Source organism: Spinacia oleracea, chromosome 5 (assembly GCF_020520425.1).
Source record: "Spinacia oleracea cultivar Varoflay chromosome 5, BTI_SOV_V1, whole genome shotgun sequence".
NCBI classification, from domain to species: Eukaryota; Viridiplantae; Streptophyta; class Magnoliopsida; order Caryophyllales; family Amaranthaceae; genus Spinacia; species Spinacia oleracea.
The window spans coordinates 91,892,922-91,910,563 of record NC_079491.1 but is presented as its reverse complement, the minus strand read 5'-3'; the positions used below and the strand labels follow the sequence as shown (position 1 = coordinate 91,910,563).

Below are 17,642 nucleotides of genomic sequence, written 5' to 3'. Positions count from 1 at the left end.
AGAAAGTCGATAAAATTATGAAACTGCCGCTTCAAGAGATCAACCGCAATTGTACAATTGTACTGCGTACTTGGCTACCTGCACATTAGTCCTTTTCGTCGGTTTAAAGAGCAGAGAGATTGATTGAACCCACCATTGCCTAATCGATTGCTCTCACCAAAAAAAAAAACCAAAATCCAGAAACAATTGATGAATAAAATGGAGAAAATTGCCAAAAGATTTACAGGAAAGGTAGCCATAGTCACCGCTTCTACTCAAGGAATCGGATTTAGCATCGCTGAGCGCCTTGGTTTAGAAGGAGCTTCTGTTGTTATCTCGTCTCGGAAGCAGGTTACTTTATACACTTCTCCTCTCTCTTCAATTTAATCGAAATTGAAATTCACTCTTTCTATAGTTTTTTTTTGTGAATTCATGACTCTTAATTTCATCTGGGTGCTTTGTATTTCTGTATTTCTTGTTGTTTTTCGCTTGATTTTGAAAGTGGATTTAAATTATTATTTTTTTGTGTTACATTATGTCTATAAATTCCATGTGGGTCTATTAAAGTTGATGAATTTCTGCGAATTTTTTCAGTTCTTAATGTATTTTAGCTTGAATTTGAAATTGGTTTGCCTGATTATAATTTGGGTTTTAAAGAATTGTTTTTTTTTTGGGGGGTGAAATTGTGTCTTAATTTCATATTGGTCTACTAAATTTGATGATTCCTGCGATTTTTTTGTAGTTCTTCATGTTGTTTGGTTTTGATTTGGCTGTTACAGAAAAATGTGGATGAAGCAGTTGAGAAGCTTAAGGGTAAAGGAATTGATGTTTTTGGTGTTGCTTGCCATGTCTCAAATGCTAAGCAAAGGAAGAATTTGATTGATGAGACTGTAAAGGTGCCAATTTTTGTTACTTTGATCTTATCGATTTCTATGTTTAAGTTGAGTTTTTTGATGCATTTGTTTAATTTATTGATTGTATCTAAGGGTATAAATTATCTAATATGCTGGGTTTTCTGAATTAGTCTTTAAGTATTCAAGTACATTAGTACAACTAATTAAAATTTCTACCAATTTGATCCTGAACTATTGACTGCGATTGATGATTGCGTCTTTGGTAACTGTGACAGAATGTTGTGCAATCAAAGTAGTTCGATTGGAAGATGAGTGTATATTGATGTGCTTCATGAAACTTTGCTTTAAGTATTCACCGTGAATAAGGCATAAGATAAGATAAGTTTAGAAAAGTTTGTTCAGACCCTTTTACTCACAAATAAGTTTATTTCAACAAAATAAACAGATAAAATAAGTTCAGATAAATTAAGATAAGATATGATCAGATCAAATAATATAACTTCAGACAAAAGCCTTAATTCTACCACTTGACTACTTAAGTTTTAGTATATTTGTTACTTTTTCACAAAAAAAAGATGTTCTGCAAAAAGGTTGAATGTTGGTGTGCATTGAAGGTTCTAAGGGGGCGTTTGGTTGGGGGTAACAATCTAAAGGAAAGGGAATGGGCTGATATCATTCCCTTTGTTGTTGTTTGTTAGGCCTATTTCACCATTCCCTATACCTCTTTTTAGTTTTGAGTTAACCCCAAAACCCTCTAGGTTGATTACCCACCCCCCCTAGACTTTCCCATTCTCTTCCCCCTTCACTTCCCCACCCCCTCTCTCCCTCCTCCGTCGTCCACCGCCAAGAAGTACCACCATCTTTGCCGTCCACCATCTATGCAACCAGACCACCACCATCTATGCCGTCCACCGCCAGACCACCACCACAACCTATGCTCTGGCGTAGCTTAACAGATGAGGCGGAAAAGAAATAGAGGAGAAGAGGAAGCAACTGCCTCGAAGTCGTGCAATATTAACCACCAACGCAACCCACCAAAACCCCGACGAGGGAGATGATTATCATATTCACGCAACCACCACACTACCACCACGCAACGCACCAATACCATAATCATATCATAACCCCTCTTAAACGTGGCTTTAAATAGTAAAATTCGACCATGAAAACTCCAAATCTATAGTTTTCATGGTCGAATTAGACCATTAAAACCTCAAATTTGCCCATGAAAATGTTAGAAAATAATAGGAGGAGAGAAAATGAAAGGGAAGGCGGTGGCGCCGCGGTGAGGGAGAAGCTCGAGGCGACGGCGAGGGAGAAGCTAGCAGTGACGACTAGGGAGTAGAAGGCGGCGGCTAGCTTAGTTTTAAAAAGCGCGCCCAAGGCACGCCTAGGCGCAAGACTCACCTAGGCTCAGCCTTGGCGCCTTGAGCTCTCCAAGCTCACTGATGTCAACCAGGCGCGCGCATTCGTGCGCTTAGGTAAGGCGTAAGGCACAGCGCCTTGTGCGCCTTCAGTCTTCAGGCGCGGTAGGATGACGTGGATCTTTGGTTTACATTTTTTTTTTCTTTTTTAATGATATAAACACACCCTATGTGACCTATCAATGGTCATATCTCTACTACTTCAGCTTTTTGGGTAGTGGAAGTAGCATAATATGAGTTAGTTTTCATATTTCCAGCTTGTAATTACCTTGGAAGGTTCTAATTCTGGCACTCCATCGACGGGATCACGCAATGCTTATGAACCGACAAGAAAATATGGCACTCCAATAGAAATATGTTGTTTTGAGTATAAGTTGTGTTAATTTTTCTCTATACCGAATTTTTTATTAGAAAATTATGTGCACCTTGTATCCATAAGGCGCGCGCTTGAGCCTTGCGCCTAGGCTCCATGACCCTTGTGCGCCTTAGTGCGCCTTGCGCCTTTTTAAACTAAGCCGGCTAGGGAGTAGAAGGTGGCTACGGCTGCTAGGGAACAAGGGTGAGAGAAAGAAAGATGTGAAATATTGAAAATGATAACCAAACAACATTCTAAATCGAAGGGATTTATTCCCATTCTCTTTCTTTCCCTTTGTTGATTCCATTCCCTTCACCCCATGTAAATCAAACGCCCCCTGAATGCACAAAACCTCGGTCATTTAGTCATATCTCAATGAGGATTAGCTCACATATGAGATGAATATTCATTTCAGTGCAGCTGACTCAACATTTTGTTGCTTATTTGACTAGTCTGTCCAACATAATAAAGTACACCTTTTTGGAGTAGTAAATTTCTCGATACTTAAGCTTGATAATGAACTAAAGAACTTTTCTTGATGTCCTTTTCATCATCTGATATTCTTTGATCTACATGTTTTGTATTCTCTAATGATACAAGCTTTTAAGAAGTGACTGACTCACTTCGGTTAGGAAATACTTTAACCTTCCATCACAACTCTGAAGTGTTTTATGATTTATTCTGTAAATGATTCTTAACTCTTTCAACTGCATATTCTATACTCTATAGTCTGTACTAGTATTTGTTTTGGAAGGACTACATCCTGTTTTCTTTCCTTGTTTAAACTGCTTTGCCAAGTGTGCTCACAGAAACTGCTGTTGTACTTGCAGAAATACGGGAAAATTGACGTGGTTGTATCTAATGCAGCAGCTAATCCCACTGTCGCTGCAATTTTAGATGTACCAGAACCTGTCCTAGACAAGTTATGGGAAATCAATGTCAAAGCTTCTATACTTCTTCTCAAGGTAATTTCTGTTAGAAGCTGGTGTAGTATATTATTCCCTCCATCTGAATTAAGTCATCACATTTGTAAACGTCCCATAATTATGGATATAACATGGGTTGATGAAGTGGGCAAAATAAAATAGTGCAGAACTGGCCATACCAATGAAGGAACTTCTTCTGAAATTTATTCACTATATGAATCTGTTCTGATGTACCCTTCTTTATAAGTTGATTTCTTCTGAAAGTTTTTAAAGGTAAATATTGGCTATCTCTGCAGAATTTCCCAGTGTATGTCAGCAGGATTCCTTGTGCCATATGAATATCACGTCTCCACCATTAACCTTAAAAGTAGCCTTTGATTTTTCTTCAGGTCTTGGTTTCACAGTCCAATAATCACGTTTATACACTGGTTAAAGCCTCTCAAAAAGAAGTGGATCAAAAGGCTAAAGGCTCTCCCAAAGAATTGTCCTTACCTGAAATCGCTCCTCAAAGCCAGTGGAAGAGGTCCTCCTGTTAATCAACTTATTCATTAAAGCTCAAAATCATCTCGGACATAAAGCTCTGCTTGTTTAAAACACTTTGTTTAAAGGGAAAGTTTTCTCTGGCTGTTTAGTGTCTGAGACTCCAAGGGAGTCCAAACACAGCCTCTCAATTTGCTTAAAAAGCAGACTAAGAGAAGCCCAAGGCACTTTCAAATCAGGAAATGAACATTTTGACTCAACTCTTGAAATCCATTAAAATTTCACGAATCCACTACCATACACGGCTTTATAAAGATTAACTACGAGCTCAGGCGCATGTGAGGAGTATGGGAATCCTGGTCTTTTAACAGAAATTAAGTTTAGGTTTACACAAAGGATTATTTAGCTTTTTAATAGACCTCTCCCAACTCCGAAATATCTTTTGACACCCCTCACTGATATAGAATTTGATGTAAGTAGATCTGAAAAGTTCTGTGCCCCTGACTCATCAAGCATATGAGTAGCATTTTGGAATACGAAACCCACGCTAGATCAGAGGGTGAACACAGCCATTTATTCAGTTTTTTGAAGTTGTGTTCCTTGGTTTATGCGTATAAGGGTTTCATTTAAGTATCTATTTTTCAAATTGTAAAGTAAGTTAAGATTCCAAGACTACGATCTCCATTAAATTGTGTTTTTTTCATGATTTGTACCCCACCTCCCTCTTTGTGCTCCCTTGGTTCACAGGATTTTACTTGACTTTTTTTCTGTGTTTTAACTGCTGCCAACCTTCATGGATAGTCATAAATGTCTTTTGTTATTTAGGATGCTTCACCACATATGACAACCAGCTCTTCAGTTGTTTTCATCTCGTCAATTACTGCTTACCAACCTCCGGCATCTATGGCTATGTATGGAGTGACAAAAACAGCACTTCTTGGACTTACTAAGGTACTACTGTCAAGTTTCAAGATCTGGATGCCAATTATTCTATATGTAGAACTTTTCAATATGTAAAACATCCTATGATTTGTATCTTACTCCTATAGTCCTATATTCTTGAGTAGGCATTAGCAGCTGAGATGGCCCCAAATACTCGCGTCAACTGTGTGGCCCCTGGTTTTGTACCTACCCGCTTTGCCGATTTCCTCACAAGCAATGATTCAATTGTAAGTGTCTTGTAACAAACACTTCTGCCAACATTTTACTGTGTCGTTCCTCGTTCGTACTTTGAAATGTTGGCTAATGTTATAAGGATTTTTTCATGTCAGAGGAAGGATATTGAGGAGAAGACACTACTTAATCGGCTTGGAACCACAGAAGATATGGCATCTGCAACTGCCTTCTTGGCTTCTGATGATGCCTCTTATATCACTGGAGAAACGTTGGTGGTTGCTGGAGGAACTCCCTCCCGCCTTTAATTACCTTAGCTCCTTTTTTCTTCTTCTATTGAACAGCCTTTAAAACTGATTAATAAACCTAAATATTTATTGTAGTTTTTCATCCTTTAGTGTTGAGTATAATCTTTTAGTTATAGAGACCAGAAGCAAGTGGAGATCAGAGCATACAATAAACCCTGCCAACTTCTGTCAGGAACTCCATCTAAATAAAGGGTCTGAACACAACAGAGGTTTCAGGAAAGAGGGCCATCTTTGTTCCATAACCAGTCTTAACAAGGGCTGTAAATCCAGAGTTTGGAAGCCAGTAATGTAGAAGTTGGCCACATATTTCTGCAATTACAACACAAAAGATGGCAGATGAACACTTTAAAGCAGCAATGGAGTCGACTTCACCTACGAAAAAAATTCATTATTAAACAGCAAAGTATTTATAGGCCATTTATTTATGTAGGAGATTAGTGTTGATATTGTAGACGTTTCATCGAATTCAGTCTCGGGCTTAAATTTTGCATGCAATGAATGTGTTAGATTTGTCATGTTTTTCTTACATTTAAAACTAGGGAAATGGTGATGTTTATGTTTGTAGGACTATACAATTGGGAAAATTCATGTGACTATTTCGATTGCTGCAGCAATTCCCAGTGTATGTGTGTTACTGAGACTGGTTCAACCGTGGATACTTTTTGCCAGGATTTGTGACAAGCATAAAACATTGTGTGTTGATAGAAAAATGGTCTTATAATCTGAAATAACAAGAGATATGAGATATGTTTATATTTTGGTGAAATCACGGCAACGACAATTTTCCTGCTCTTTAAGGGGTAAAAATATTGTACATTATCTACAAAAAGTAAGACTCTCAAATCATAATTTATGAACACTTGGTATTAAATAGTATATTGTTTAAGCCTATAATAATTGGAATATTGGATTAGTTAGCCTAATACACACATTATTAGGCTATTAGTGGGCCATGGTGGCTATGCAAAATATACAAATTAAGCATATTCCATGTCATATCTATCCACCTCTTGTTATGGTCGAAGAGATAATTTATTTGCCATGTTTGCTGCCACTATAAAGAAGATATCGATCCGTATCTCTAGCACACAACTCAACTCATAAAACACACTTAAATCTGTAAGTACCCTAAAAAACAACTGTAGTATTCATTTACTGAAAAAGTGAACAAGTAGACCGAGATGAAGAAGAAGAATGGCGGTGTTAGTGTTGGTGTTGTTTTCGTGCTTGCTTTTCTGATGCTGTTAACTGCGCCTCGAACCACCTTGGCTGCTCGCCAGCTTCTTCCCCTTTCAAACATTATGCTAAAAGTAAAAGGGATGATGGCTGATGATGATATAATATGTTATTTGTGTGATGACTATAAATATTGTTGCGGATCATGCATTTGTTATTTTACTGGAGAGTTAGAATTTGTTTGTGACAAACCAGATTGTCAATGACCACCCAACACCCTCCAAAATATACGTTTCTTCAAGAGTAATATATATGTTGTTCGATCTAACATGCAACTTTCAATTCATTAGTGTATAATATTACTTGGACACATCACCAATATGTACGTATGTATTTAAATCAAGTACGGAGTATGTGTTTATGTTTTGCACATGTATTTTATGGAATTCAATCTCCACTGCAATCGTTACATGCAACCGTGTATTTTATGATAAATGAATATGTTAGATTTGAAACGCGGCTCCTTATATTTCTATTTAGGGAGAAAAATGATGGTTACATGAAATCATGAATGCTGTAGAACTTGGATTATTTAATTTCATTGTTTTTTCTAGTCACTTCCTTGGAATCCTGTATCTGTTGCTTAAAGGATCCATTTTCACGGAAATTTAGCTAGATTCAGAAATCACAAGAATCAGTCCTTGTTATTTTTGAGCTCTCTTTGTCAATGTTTGGGCCCTGCTTTTAGATTTGATCATTTGGGCCTTAGCAATTGCTTTTATAACGCAAAAACTGAACTTTTATGGCAAAACCATTTTGTAATTTCTTAGAGCATGTTTATCAAACACCAAAAGTTTGGTGGATTTCAAACAAATAAAATATTTTATTTTACTTTTTCTCTTTCCCCAACATCTAACAACATTTATCAAATACCAAAAATATTACTCTCTCTGTCTCTTTTTGTTTTTTATGTTTGGTATTTTGCACACGTTTTAACGATTAATTAATGTGCATTGAAATTCCTTTATTTTTTTATTTAAATAAGACAAAATATATTTATTTATAATGTTTTTATTTTTATCAAAAATCTGATATCGGAAAAATGAGAAAATTTTAATGTCCCAATGAAAAGTGTGAGAAATTAAATGACCAAATTAATTTAATTGGTTAAAGTAATCATTTGACACAAAATTTGATAGAATATTAAAACATTTATGTGATAATATAAAAGGAAATGTAAAAAATATTTTGGGACACTAAAAAAAGGAACATGTAAAGAACAAAAAGAGACGGAAGTATCAAACAAGTTGACACTTGTCATTAATCTAATGCACCTCATAATTTTACAAACTTTTGGTCCCCCTTATGCCACCATCTCTAAAATGTCATTTTTCAATTAAAAAAGTTAATAATATAATTTGGTCCCCCACATAGGCCACATGTCAAGCGCTCCTTGCATGCAATTGGTTTTCCATTTGGTGTTCATGAACACCAATTCTTGAATGGCTTTACTATCTCTCTTTCATTCTCTCTCATCTCTCTACCTACTTTATTATGTTTTATTCAATTTCTCTCTCTTAAACACCTAAGGTTGGTATTTGATAAACATGCTCTTAGACTATATTTGGCAAGAGTTTTCGGTTACCTTAATTGATTAGGTGCTACGAGTAATATATGAGTCACCTTAAAACGCGTAAATGATAAAGAAGTATTTGGTGTAGAGATGAAACCAAATTTAAGGTGAAAAAGGTTATTGATTTTGAAACATTATCCTGAGTGATGAAACTAGTCATCTGAAAGATAAATCCAGTTCTTAAAAAACATTAATACAATATTCTAATAGAATCAGAAAGCTTAATATCAAAGTGTTTCTCATATAAGCTAGAGTCCCTGAAGTCACCAATTCGATTTGACAAAAAAATTCATACAGTATAAATATCTTGTTTGATTTTAACGGAAAATGATTTTTCAATAAGAATAATTTTTAAGGAAAAACACAACAATTAAGGCTGCGTTCTATTCACCTGATTTCCACTTATTTTTCCTGAACTTATCTTATCTGAACTTATCTAAACTTAACTGAACTTATCTGAATTTATCCGAACTTAACAAAACTTATTTTAGTTATAAATTGTATTTGGCCCACCCTTATTTTTTCTTATCTGAACTTATTTTTCCTGAAATAAGTGAAAATATAATAAGGTGAACAGAACAGGGCCTAAATAAATTTCTCTATTTGTTTACTTACAAAAAAATTGGTAAGAAATAGCAAATGGAAGTGGAAAGGAGATGATAGATGGGAGGAGACAAAAGAGGAAAATGTGGCGTTTCTTATTTCCAAGAGGAAAATGTTTTCTGCCCCGGCCTTAAGAAAACAAATAAACAATGAGTTTTTTTTTTCTATGAAAGTATTTTCCGTCATAACAAAATGGAAAAGGACCTTACTGAAGGAAATAATGCCCTTGGTCCAAGTATGCATTTGATGATAAGTCTAATAAATGCGGTTCAGTATTAATTAACAAGTTAATAATTCAGTGAGATCAAGTGAGCTGAATGCCTAGCTAGAGGCCGCTTTAGTTCAAGTGGAATTAATGATATTAATCCACAGCTTACTCTTGACTGAACCCGTAGGGTCACACAAATAGTACGTAAACGGATCAAGTATTTAATGGCATTAAATACTCCATCTATGGATATTCGGAATCGACGGATCTTGGTTTCAGTGGGAGCTGAGATCGTCAAAGGCAAGTAAATGAATACTCCGGAAACGATGATATTGCCGGAAACGGAAATATGGATCGTATCGGAAATATAAATATTATCCAAGTCGTAGATGTTGCCGGAAACGGAAACATGGTACGTATCGGAAATATTATCGGAAATGGAAATATTACCGGAATCGGAAATATTGCCGGAAACGGAAATATTGTCAGAATCGGAAATATTATCGGAATCGGAAAATAATTCCGGAAACGGAAATATTAAATATTTGTTCGAAACGGATATTAATTCCGGAATCGGAAATGTTAAATATTGTTCGTATCGGAAATGAATTCCGGAATCGGGAATTTAATCGGAAGCGTATCGTACGAATTAGCATCGGACGAGACTTGCTAGACGAAGGCCCAGCACGAAGCCAGGCCGTCGCCCAGCAAGCCACACGTATCAAACAAACACGCCAAGGCCTCGACCAAGCCCAGCGCAAGGCCAGGCCCAGCGTAGGCTTGGCGCGCGAGCACGGATCAGCGAATGGGCTGCGAGCATGGGCCTCGGTGCCGTGAAGCTCGCGTGGGCCGCGAGGCATGCGCGCGGGCTGTGCGGTGCTCGTGCGGTGCTCGTGTGCGTGCTATACGAATCCTAAAGCTATCGGAATTCGTGCTATGATTAAATCCTAATCCTAAAAGATAAAATTAATTATTTAGAGTTCTAAAAGGATTCTAATTAATTAATTAAGTATTCTAACAGGATTCGCAATCCTTTGCATGGTTCTATAAATATATGCCTATGGTCATAAATTTATACACGAGTTTTTTTAACAAGTATTCATACAATTAAAGCAGTGATTTTTGAGCAGAAAAATCAGTCATATTACTTGCCCATATTAGTCGAAAATTATAGTACCTTAAGGGCGATTCTAGTTGGTCAATCTTAAGGCGGATCCGGACGTGCTGTGGACTATCTACGGAGGGACGACACTTGGAGTCCTAAAGACTTGTTCTTGTTCGGTTCGGGCGCAGCTAGGGAGGGCACGCTACAAAGTGTATGCACCTAAATTATGCTAACTGATTATGTGTAAATAATATGTTTCCTGGCATTAAGGTTTTTCCGCATGATTTATGTTTTTCATATGTATCATAACCTAACAGTGGTATCACGAGCCTCTTATTATTTACATAATCTGAATTGCATTACATGGTTAAATTTTACAAATTTGCAAAGAATTAAAAGGGGTGATTAATTTTCGTAATTGTTAATTAATTGCAAATTGCGTTTATTTAATTATATGTACGCAGTTTTTCGGCAGTTTCTTCGTTACTCATCCAAATCGAGTGATTTCTGTGTCAATTCCGCATGTAAAAGGCATTCTAAAATTTTGACCAAATTCGGCCGAACCCAGAATTCCCAAATTCGAAGCCTAACTATGACTTTTTGGAGGTTTTAGTTTTTCGAACGCAAAAGTTTGTAAATTTAAGATGTTAAATTGAATATTTGCGATTCTTGTTGATAAATCTTGAGTTTTTGATTGACCCACAGTATATGTTTAACAAATTTGAATGCCTAGACTTGTTAATTATACAACCTAATTTGTAATTATGATTAATTTGTTGAAATTCGAATAATTTAGATTTGATTTGTTTTTCATAATTAATTAATCATTTAATTAGGTATCCATGATTAAAATCCACCATAAAAATTGATAATTTTTGATAAATTTTAAATTTTATGACCTAGATTTGAATCCATGTTAATCGGAAATTAATTGATTAATAAATTTTCGATTTTTCTCCCTAAAATTATGAAATTAATATGATTTATTAATTTGTCATAGATTTTAAATTAAAAAATTTTAAATTTTATAAAATTCGCTCATAAACGGTGCACGCACAAAGCAAAGGACGCTACGTGTTACCCTTAAGGGGTGTTTTATAGTGCCGGCACGCGACGACCAGCAAGGGAGCTCGTCGCCCGTGCGGTACGAATGCAGCGAGCAATCAAGGCATGGCGCGCGAACGAGGCAAGGGAGCCTAGGCGTGTGTGCTGTGTGCTATGGGCGAAGGGCGATGGGCGTGGCACAAGACGAGGCGCGCGCGCGAGGGCGAGAGCTGGGTCGCCCAGCGATTGCTGCTCTGCGCACCAACGAGCGTTGCCTCGCCACGAGGGCTTGCTTGCGCCTAGCGAGCGAGCACTCCTTCGGTAGCTGCTGCGTTGCATGCGGGCGAGCAGGCTGCGCGCAAGCGTGGCTTGGCTTGCTGCGCTTGCGCGTGGCTGCTGCTGCATTGTGCCATGGGCGTGCGGTCGGCTGTGCACTCGATGGGGCTTGGGCGCAAGCCCAAGTGCTCGTCGTGTTACGATTTAGTCGTTTTGAATTTTAATTTGAAATTTTCAGTTCGAAAATAATTTTAATTAATTTTGAAATTAATAATTTAAATTGTTTTCTTGGGATTTAATTTTGAATATTATAATTATTATAAATTTCAATTTATACTAATTATTTTACTAAAATTAAACCTTGAATTAATTTAAATTCATTTAATTCAACTGAAAAATAATTTAAATAAATGGATTCGATTATAATTTTATATGAGCTTTAAATTTTAATTAAACTTGTATGTTTCCGGTTAGACTAGAAATACAATTTTATGTTTAAAATTAGTAAAGCATATAAAGTTATTGGTTTAAGTGGGAGCATTTTTAGTCATAAACTCTTGATTAGGTCTGCAAACCCTTTAAGGTTAAACAACTTGATTAGAATTAATAAGGACTGAATAATTGGTAGATTATTGGTGCCCTTGATTAATTGCTGCAAATATTTAAGTGATGCATAAACGTGTTTTACTAACCAGCTATGTGGGCCATTCATGATAATGAATGGGTGAATGGTATATATTGTATATGTACTGTTTTGCAGGTTATGAAGTGACTAGTATGGCACAAATAGGATAGAAAATATGGTCTGGGTACCATTAATTTGAATGTAATTGGTCTAATGCACCAAAGTTTGTTTTTCAATTCAAATATGGTCTGCGTACCATCAAATAGTTGTAATTAGTTTAATTATAGCTTATCATGTTTGAAGAAAATGGCGCCTCCCACGGTGAAATTCAAGACGGAGTTTCCAATCCATTTTCAAAGACGGACTTTGAAGTTGAAGCTTCAAGATGAAGTCGGGCCATACTAGATCACATTTATCTTATGCATGCTTTAAGATATTTATTGCTTTAAATATGTCTTAATTATGCATGAGATTATGGCTTGATTATGTTGCATGATTAAGGATTTTAGTTCACTTAAAATCTAACCAACATAGTAAGAGCCTTAAGTTCCAAAGTTTAAAAATTGAGTTAAAAGGTGCCATGCCAAAATACCACTTACTTGGATAACCTTTACATCAATCTAGTAATAGTTTTGCGCTCAGCGAGGTGTTACTTATTGATTCTAAAGGGGTAAGGTACACAAATAATTGTGAGTACATGTTAGTTTTGGTGAAACTCAACGATATAAGTAAGGAGTCCTTTTATGTCGTGGCAAAATTGATAGGTTTACCTAATAAGTTCTTAGATGTACCTATTAACCAAGAGTAGTTTCTAGACTATTAGCAAAAGGCTTTTGCTTACCTAAAAGATTTTAGAATTGAGTCAAAATACATAATGTGCTTAATTCTTCAATGGTTTTAGGGTCTTGGAATCATTTTATTCACACCTGCCGGAACAATAAATTCGAATAAAATGCCAATGACTTGTTTAAATTGCATGATTGCTTTAATTTTCAAGTTATCACTCATGATAAATGTTTAGACTTTGCATGCTTCAATGTATGTTTTAATTGTTGTTTATAATTAAATATCTTGCACTGCAGTAAATCCTTTTAGAAAGGTAACAATAAATTTCCTTGATTGGTAATGAATCCAAGAACGATTCACGGAAATGAGAGAAAATGAGCAATTTAAAATGTACGTTTCTTTTAGCGACTTTTATGGTTGTTTTCGAATATCAAAATCGAATGGCGAACCGATTGGTGCTTGTGGATTCAAAATACAATGTAGTTTTGAGATCATAAAGCATTGAGTTTAAACGTTCAGCTTTACCAATGGTTAACAACCTAAAATCTTTTTCCATTTAATTCTCGAATGAGTCTAGTCCCTATACATTCGAATAGATAGATGCTTAGAGAACTTTAGAAGCTTCTGGTAAGATCATCTAGTTGAAAAAGAATATTCAACATAAATAAAATGGTAAGAACTTTGTTGGAGTGACATTGGACATGTCTAACAAAGTATAAAATTCAACACTAAAGAATTCAATTCTTAAGACTATAAGAAAGGGTACAAGAAATAGGAAAACAAGGAACAAAGGAAAGGAATTTGCCATTCCGTTTCTACCTATAAGTTTATATTTAAAGAGAAGTGACCTAGCAATCAAACTTCCTTGGTATCATATACCGCTTGAGGTTCTTACTTCGGTAATAACTCAAACAATGGAAGCTAGGCTACACTAATGACCTACAAGTGGGAAATGAAGCATGGCATTGCTACATTAGTTGTAGGGTCATCTAGTTTGTTTTAAGTCCTTTCAAAGGCTGGAACTTAATGGCTATTTTGTTCCATAATCAACATACCTGAATTTCTGTTTTCAAACACAGAAAGACTCACATTCAAGAAAAACAAAAACAATGTTTGTTTGTTTATTTGAATGAAATGGTCATTTACGGGTTGAGTCAATATGCTTGATAAAAAACAAACAACTCTTTAACAATAAGAACTTTACTAGGTTCAAATCAATCTCTTGATTTGAAGTTCCACTAATCTTTGGCATTGTTGCTTAGACCATGTCAACAAGTTAACATTCAAAAGCTCTATTTTGATGGACTTTTGAAAGTTGGTTGATTTCTAGATCAATTCAAGACAAGCTAGTCTTACTTGTTGAAAGTAACAAAATATGAACTATTGTTGGAACGCCTAGACAATAGAGTTCAAAGCTAAAGAAAGATTTTATGATTTTATTATTTCACACAGATTTGAGTGAATATAGGTTTATCTACTCAAAGTGATATAAGTTTGAATCTGTTTGGCTAGTTCAAAGATTCAAAAGTATAAAATCCACTTGACAAGAAATCATAAAGATCTAGGTTAGGTCATGTTGATGATTACTTAAGTCAAGAATGATCATCAATGATTGTGTGTAGTAAATTCACAATCTAGCTCCATAAGATATGACATATCTAAGTTGGAATGATCGAAGTCAATTAGTACTTGATTCAATCAATGATGAATCATAAAGAATTTTCCTATAATATCTAAACAAAATGCTCAACTACCACCAAACTAAACCAAAATTCGTCAAAGCTATTGAAAAGTAATTTTAGAATATCTTTTCATCATATATCTAAAGAGTTCCTAAACTCAGTGGGAGCTTAGTGTTTGTTATTCAACAAACTAAGGCCCAAGTATAGATATATGTTTCATTGTGGTTTATTCAAATGAGACACAAGGGTATTGTTCCTCCCACGAATTATTGAGAACATAATGTTTGTTTGCTCGAAATAATGTCTTGTTGGAGATTCGTTTCCAAAATGACAAGTGGGAGAAAATAGACCTCGAAAGTCTTCGAGGCGAACAACAAACATAAACGGACATTCCGGAGGCTTTTCGAAGTTCTTCAGAAAATCCGAACACATATTCTTAAGGACTTTAGAAGTGGCTTTAAAGAATAGACATCTCTTAGAAGACTTTACAAGTGCTTCAAGGAGAACAGAATATTCAAAGGACTTTCAAAGTGTCTGTTGATATTCTATTTGTTTGATGTTCTATACCCAAGTAGACATAGAGTTCAAGTCACTGAAACTACGAGATTCTTCTATTAGATAGTGAAGAAACATGGAGTTCAGGTCACTGAAACTATGCGATTCTTCTATTAGATAGCGAAGAAACCTACAACTTGCAGTCAAACTATTATCATGTAGATTAATGAGTTTGTGACTTGTAAGAAAGCTATGACGAAACCTAGATTCCCTAAAATGGTTATAGGCCATATATAGACTCAATGTTTTAAATGGTTAAAGGCCATAAAACATACTCAATGTTTTGATGACAAAATTGAAATTTTGTTGATTTGCAAGAATAGTTTCACACCTATTGGTTGCAAGTTTGTTTTAAGGATAAAACCATCAAACATGAAATTGTGTTCAAACACAAAGCTAGATTAGTTGCTAAAGGTTACAAGCAAATTCACGGCGTGAATTATGTTGAAGTCTCATGCAAAATCGTAATGTTCAAGTCTATAAATCAAGCAATAATTGCATATTGGTACATATGGAAGTTGGATGACAAAACGTATTCCTCAATCGAATGTTGGAATAAACTATGTACATGGTATGTCATAGGATTTGTGGATCCAAATAAATGCTTGAAAAGGAAAGCTAGCTTATGAAATCTATGTACAAATTTAAGCAAGAAATTGGGAATTGGAACTGTATTTTAGTGAAACTAATAAGTATTTTAGTTTCATAAAATGTACATGATTCTTATGGTTATATAAGAAGTTTAGTGGGAGTACGCAAAAACTTAATTGGTCCTATGTGTATCACACACATATCTCTCTATTGTGAAATAACATTCAAATGCTAATGACTTAGATTTGAAATTATTCATCAATGATGGACCAAGGCGAAACTTAGTATTCTGGGTTTTAAGATCTATTTATAAAGATCTTATATTATTGTTTTGGATTAAATAAAGGCATTTACTAAATCAAGCACGAAAGACTCCACTGGAGACATTCGATCCATGTGAATAAATATAAGTAAAGAATGTTTGAACTATGTATAAACATTTACTAAGTTAAACATCAAAGGATCTAAGTGAGATTCTTAACCTATATTATATGTCAAAGAATTTAGCTGGATTTAGTATCTACTGAAACTAGATGAGCTAAAGTTACATGAATAGATTCAATTGGGAATTATTCTGCAAAAGAATTTATCATGTATGATATAATATGAGGAGCGCCAAAAACGTATCGTATGATTTTAGGCATGACGAACATATTGTGAGGGGGTCGAAAAAGCACGAGGCTAATGCGTGACCTTGTCCCTCGTGGGTGTGACGTTTCTTTTTGTCAAATCAAGTGTAATTGGATTTCCTGTGAGTTTACACCCAATTGACTAGTAATATAGGAGTCGCCATTCAGTTTTTAACGACAATGAGAAAAAATGACAAAACCCGGTTATCGTGACATAAAAGGAGTGCAATTATGTTTGACCACGACGGCCGTAGGTTCCCTTGTGATCCCTGGTGTGTGGATCTCTCAACATACACCCGCAAGGTAGAGATTGAGGGTTCGGGGGACTGTAACTACCGAGAGGAGTACTCGCTCTTCGATAACTCCAGAGGCAGGATATCCTTACTAGCTCAGCATAAATAATTGAAGGGACATGCGTTAACTATTAAACTAATCTGAGTTGATTTTAACAATATGCAACATATAGTATTAGATCGATCGCGATTATCTGATTTAGATTGTCTTAAGGGACCTAGCATGATAATCCAATTTCCCAACATATTATCTTTATTAGGCGTGATAGAACAATCAGATTTAATTAGTTTAACAGTTCATAAAAGGGCGAGGAAAGCAATTAAACCATGGAAAAGGGACACATTATGACGCACCCTTGAGAGGTGCGTCACGGTTCTCAGAAAACTAACCACTTTGACTTTGCTATTTCTCCTTTTATTTAACGAATCTCAAATTATAGGACAGGATACGTTCTGTTCGATGTTTGGATCGATTGCGACAGAACGCGTGATCAGTTTTACAGCGTGAGGCTTAGGCTTAGGGATTTAGAGTCAATACTCAGAATAATAATTGTGTGTTGTTGTTCCTTTCACGTCGAACTTAGGGCCCTATTTATAGAAAAGAGTTCGTGGAAAGATAGAATTGTAGAACTCTAATCCACGAGGAATTAGGAAAGAACACGTCCCAGGTATTTTCAGCGCCCAGAGCCAGGCGTTGAAAATAGGATCTGGGCCGTTTCTTTGTCAGATTAGGATTCTTAGAATCCGGAGTGTATGAGACTTTAATCGAGTCTTTTAGTGCGTATTAATTTTATGATGGAATGCATCTGGGCCCGTTACGAACTCTAGGCTCGTTAGGATTTTAATTAATACGTAACTCTTATTTTCGAATCGTATTAGGAATAGGATTCTCTCGCAATTTCTATCTGATTTAGGATTTATGTTGGAGTGCAACACCTAATTCTGACATGTTTCTATCTTTTATGACTTGCCACTTTTAACAACTACTCATTACGGC

General features: G+C 35.7%; 1 protein-coding gene across 1 annotated transcript; it reads left to right on the top strand.

The window, feature by feature from the left end:
• Positions 1-6,073, top strand: LOC110788723 (tropinone reductase-like 3). The gene is made up of 6 exons (XM_021993371.2): positions 1-330; positions 759-875; positions 3,443-3,577; positions 4,844-4,969; positions 5,086-5,187; positions 5,290-6,073. The coding sequence occupies exons 1-6, from the start codon at positions 190-192 to the stop codon at positions 5,437-5,439; spliced, it is 771 nt and encodes a 256-aa protein (XP_021849063.1). The 5' UTR covers positions 1-189; the 3' UTR covers positions 5,440-6,073.
• The last annotated feature ends 11,569 nt before the right edge of the window (positions 6,074-17,642 follow it).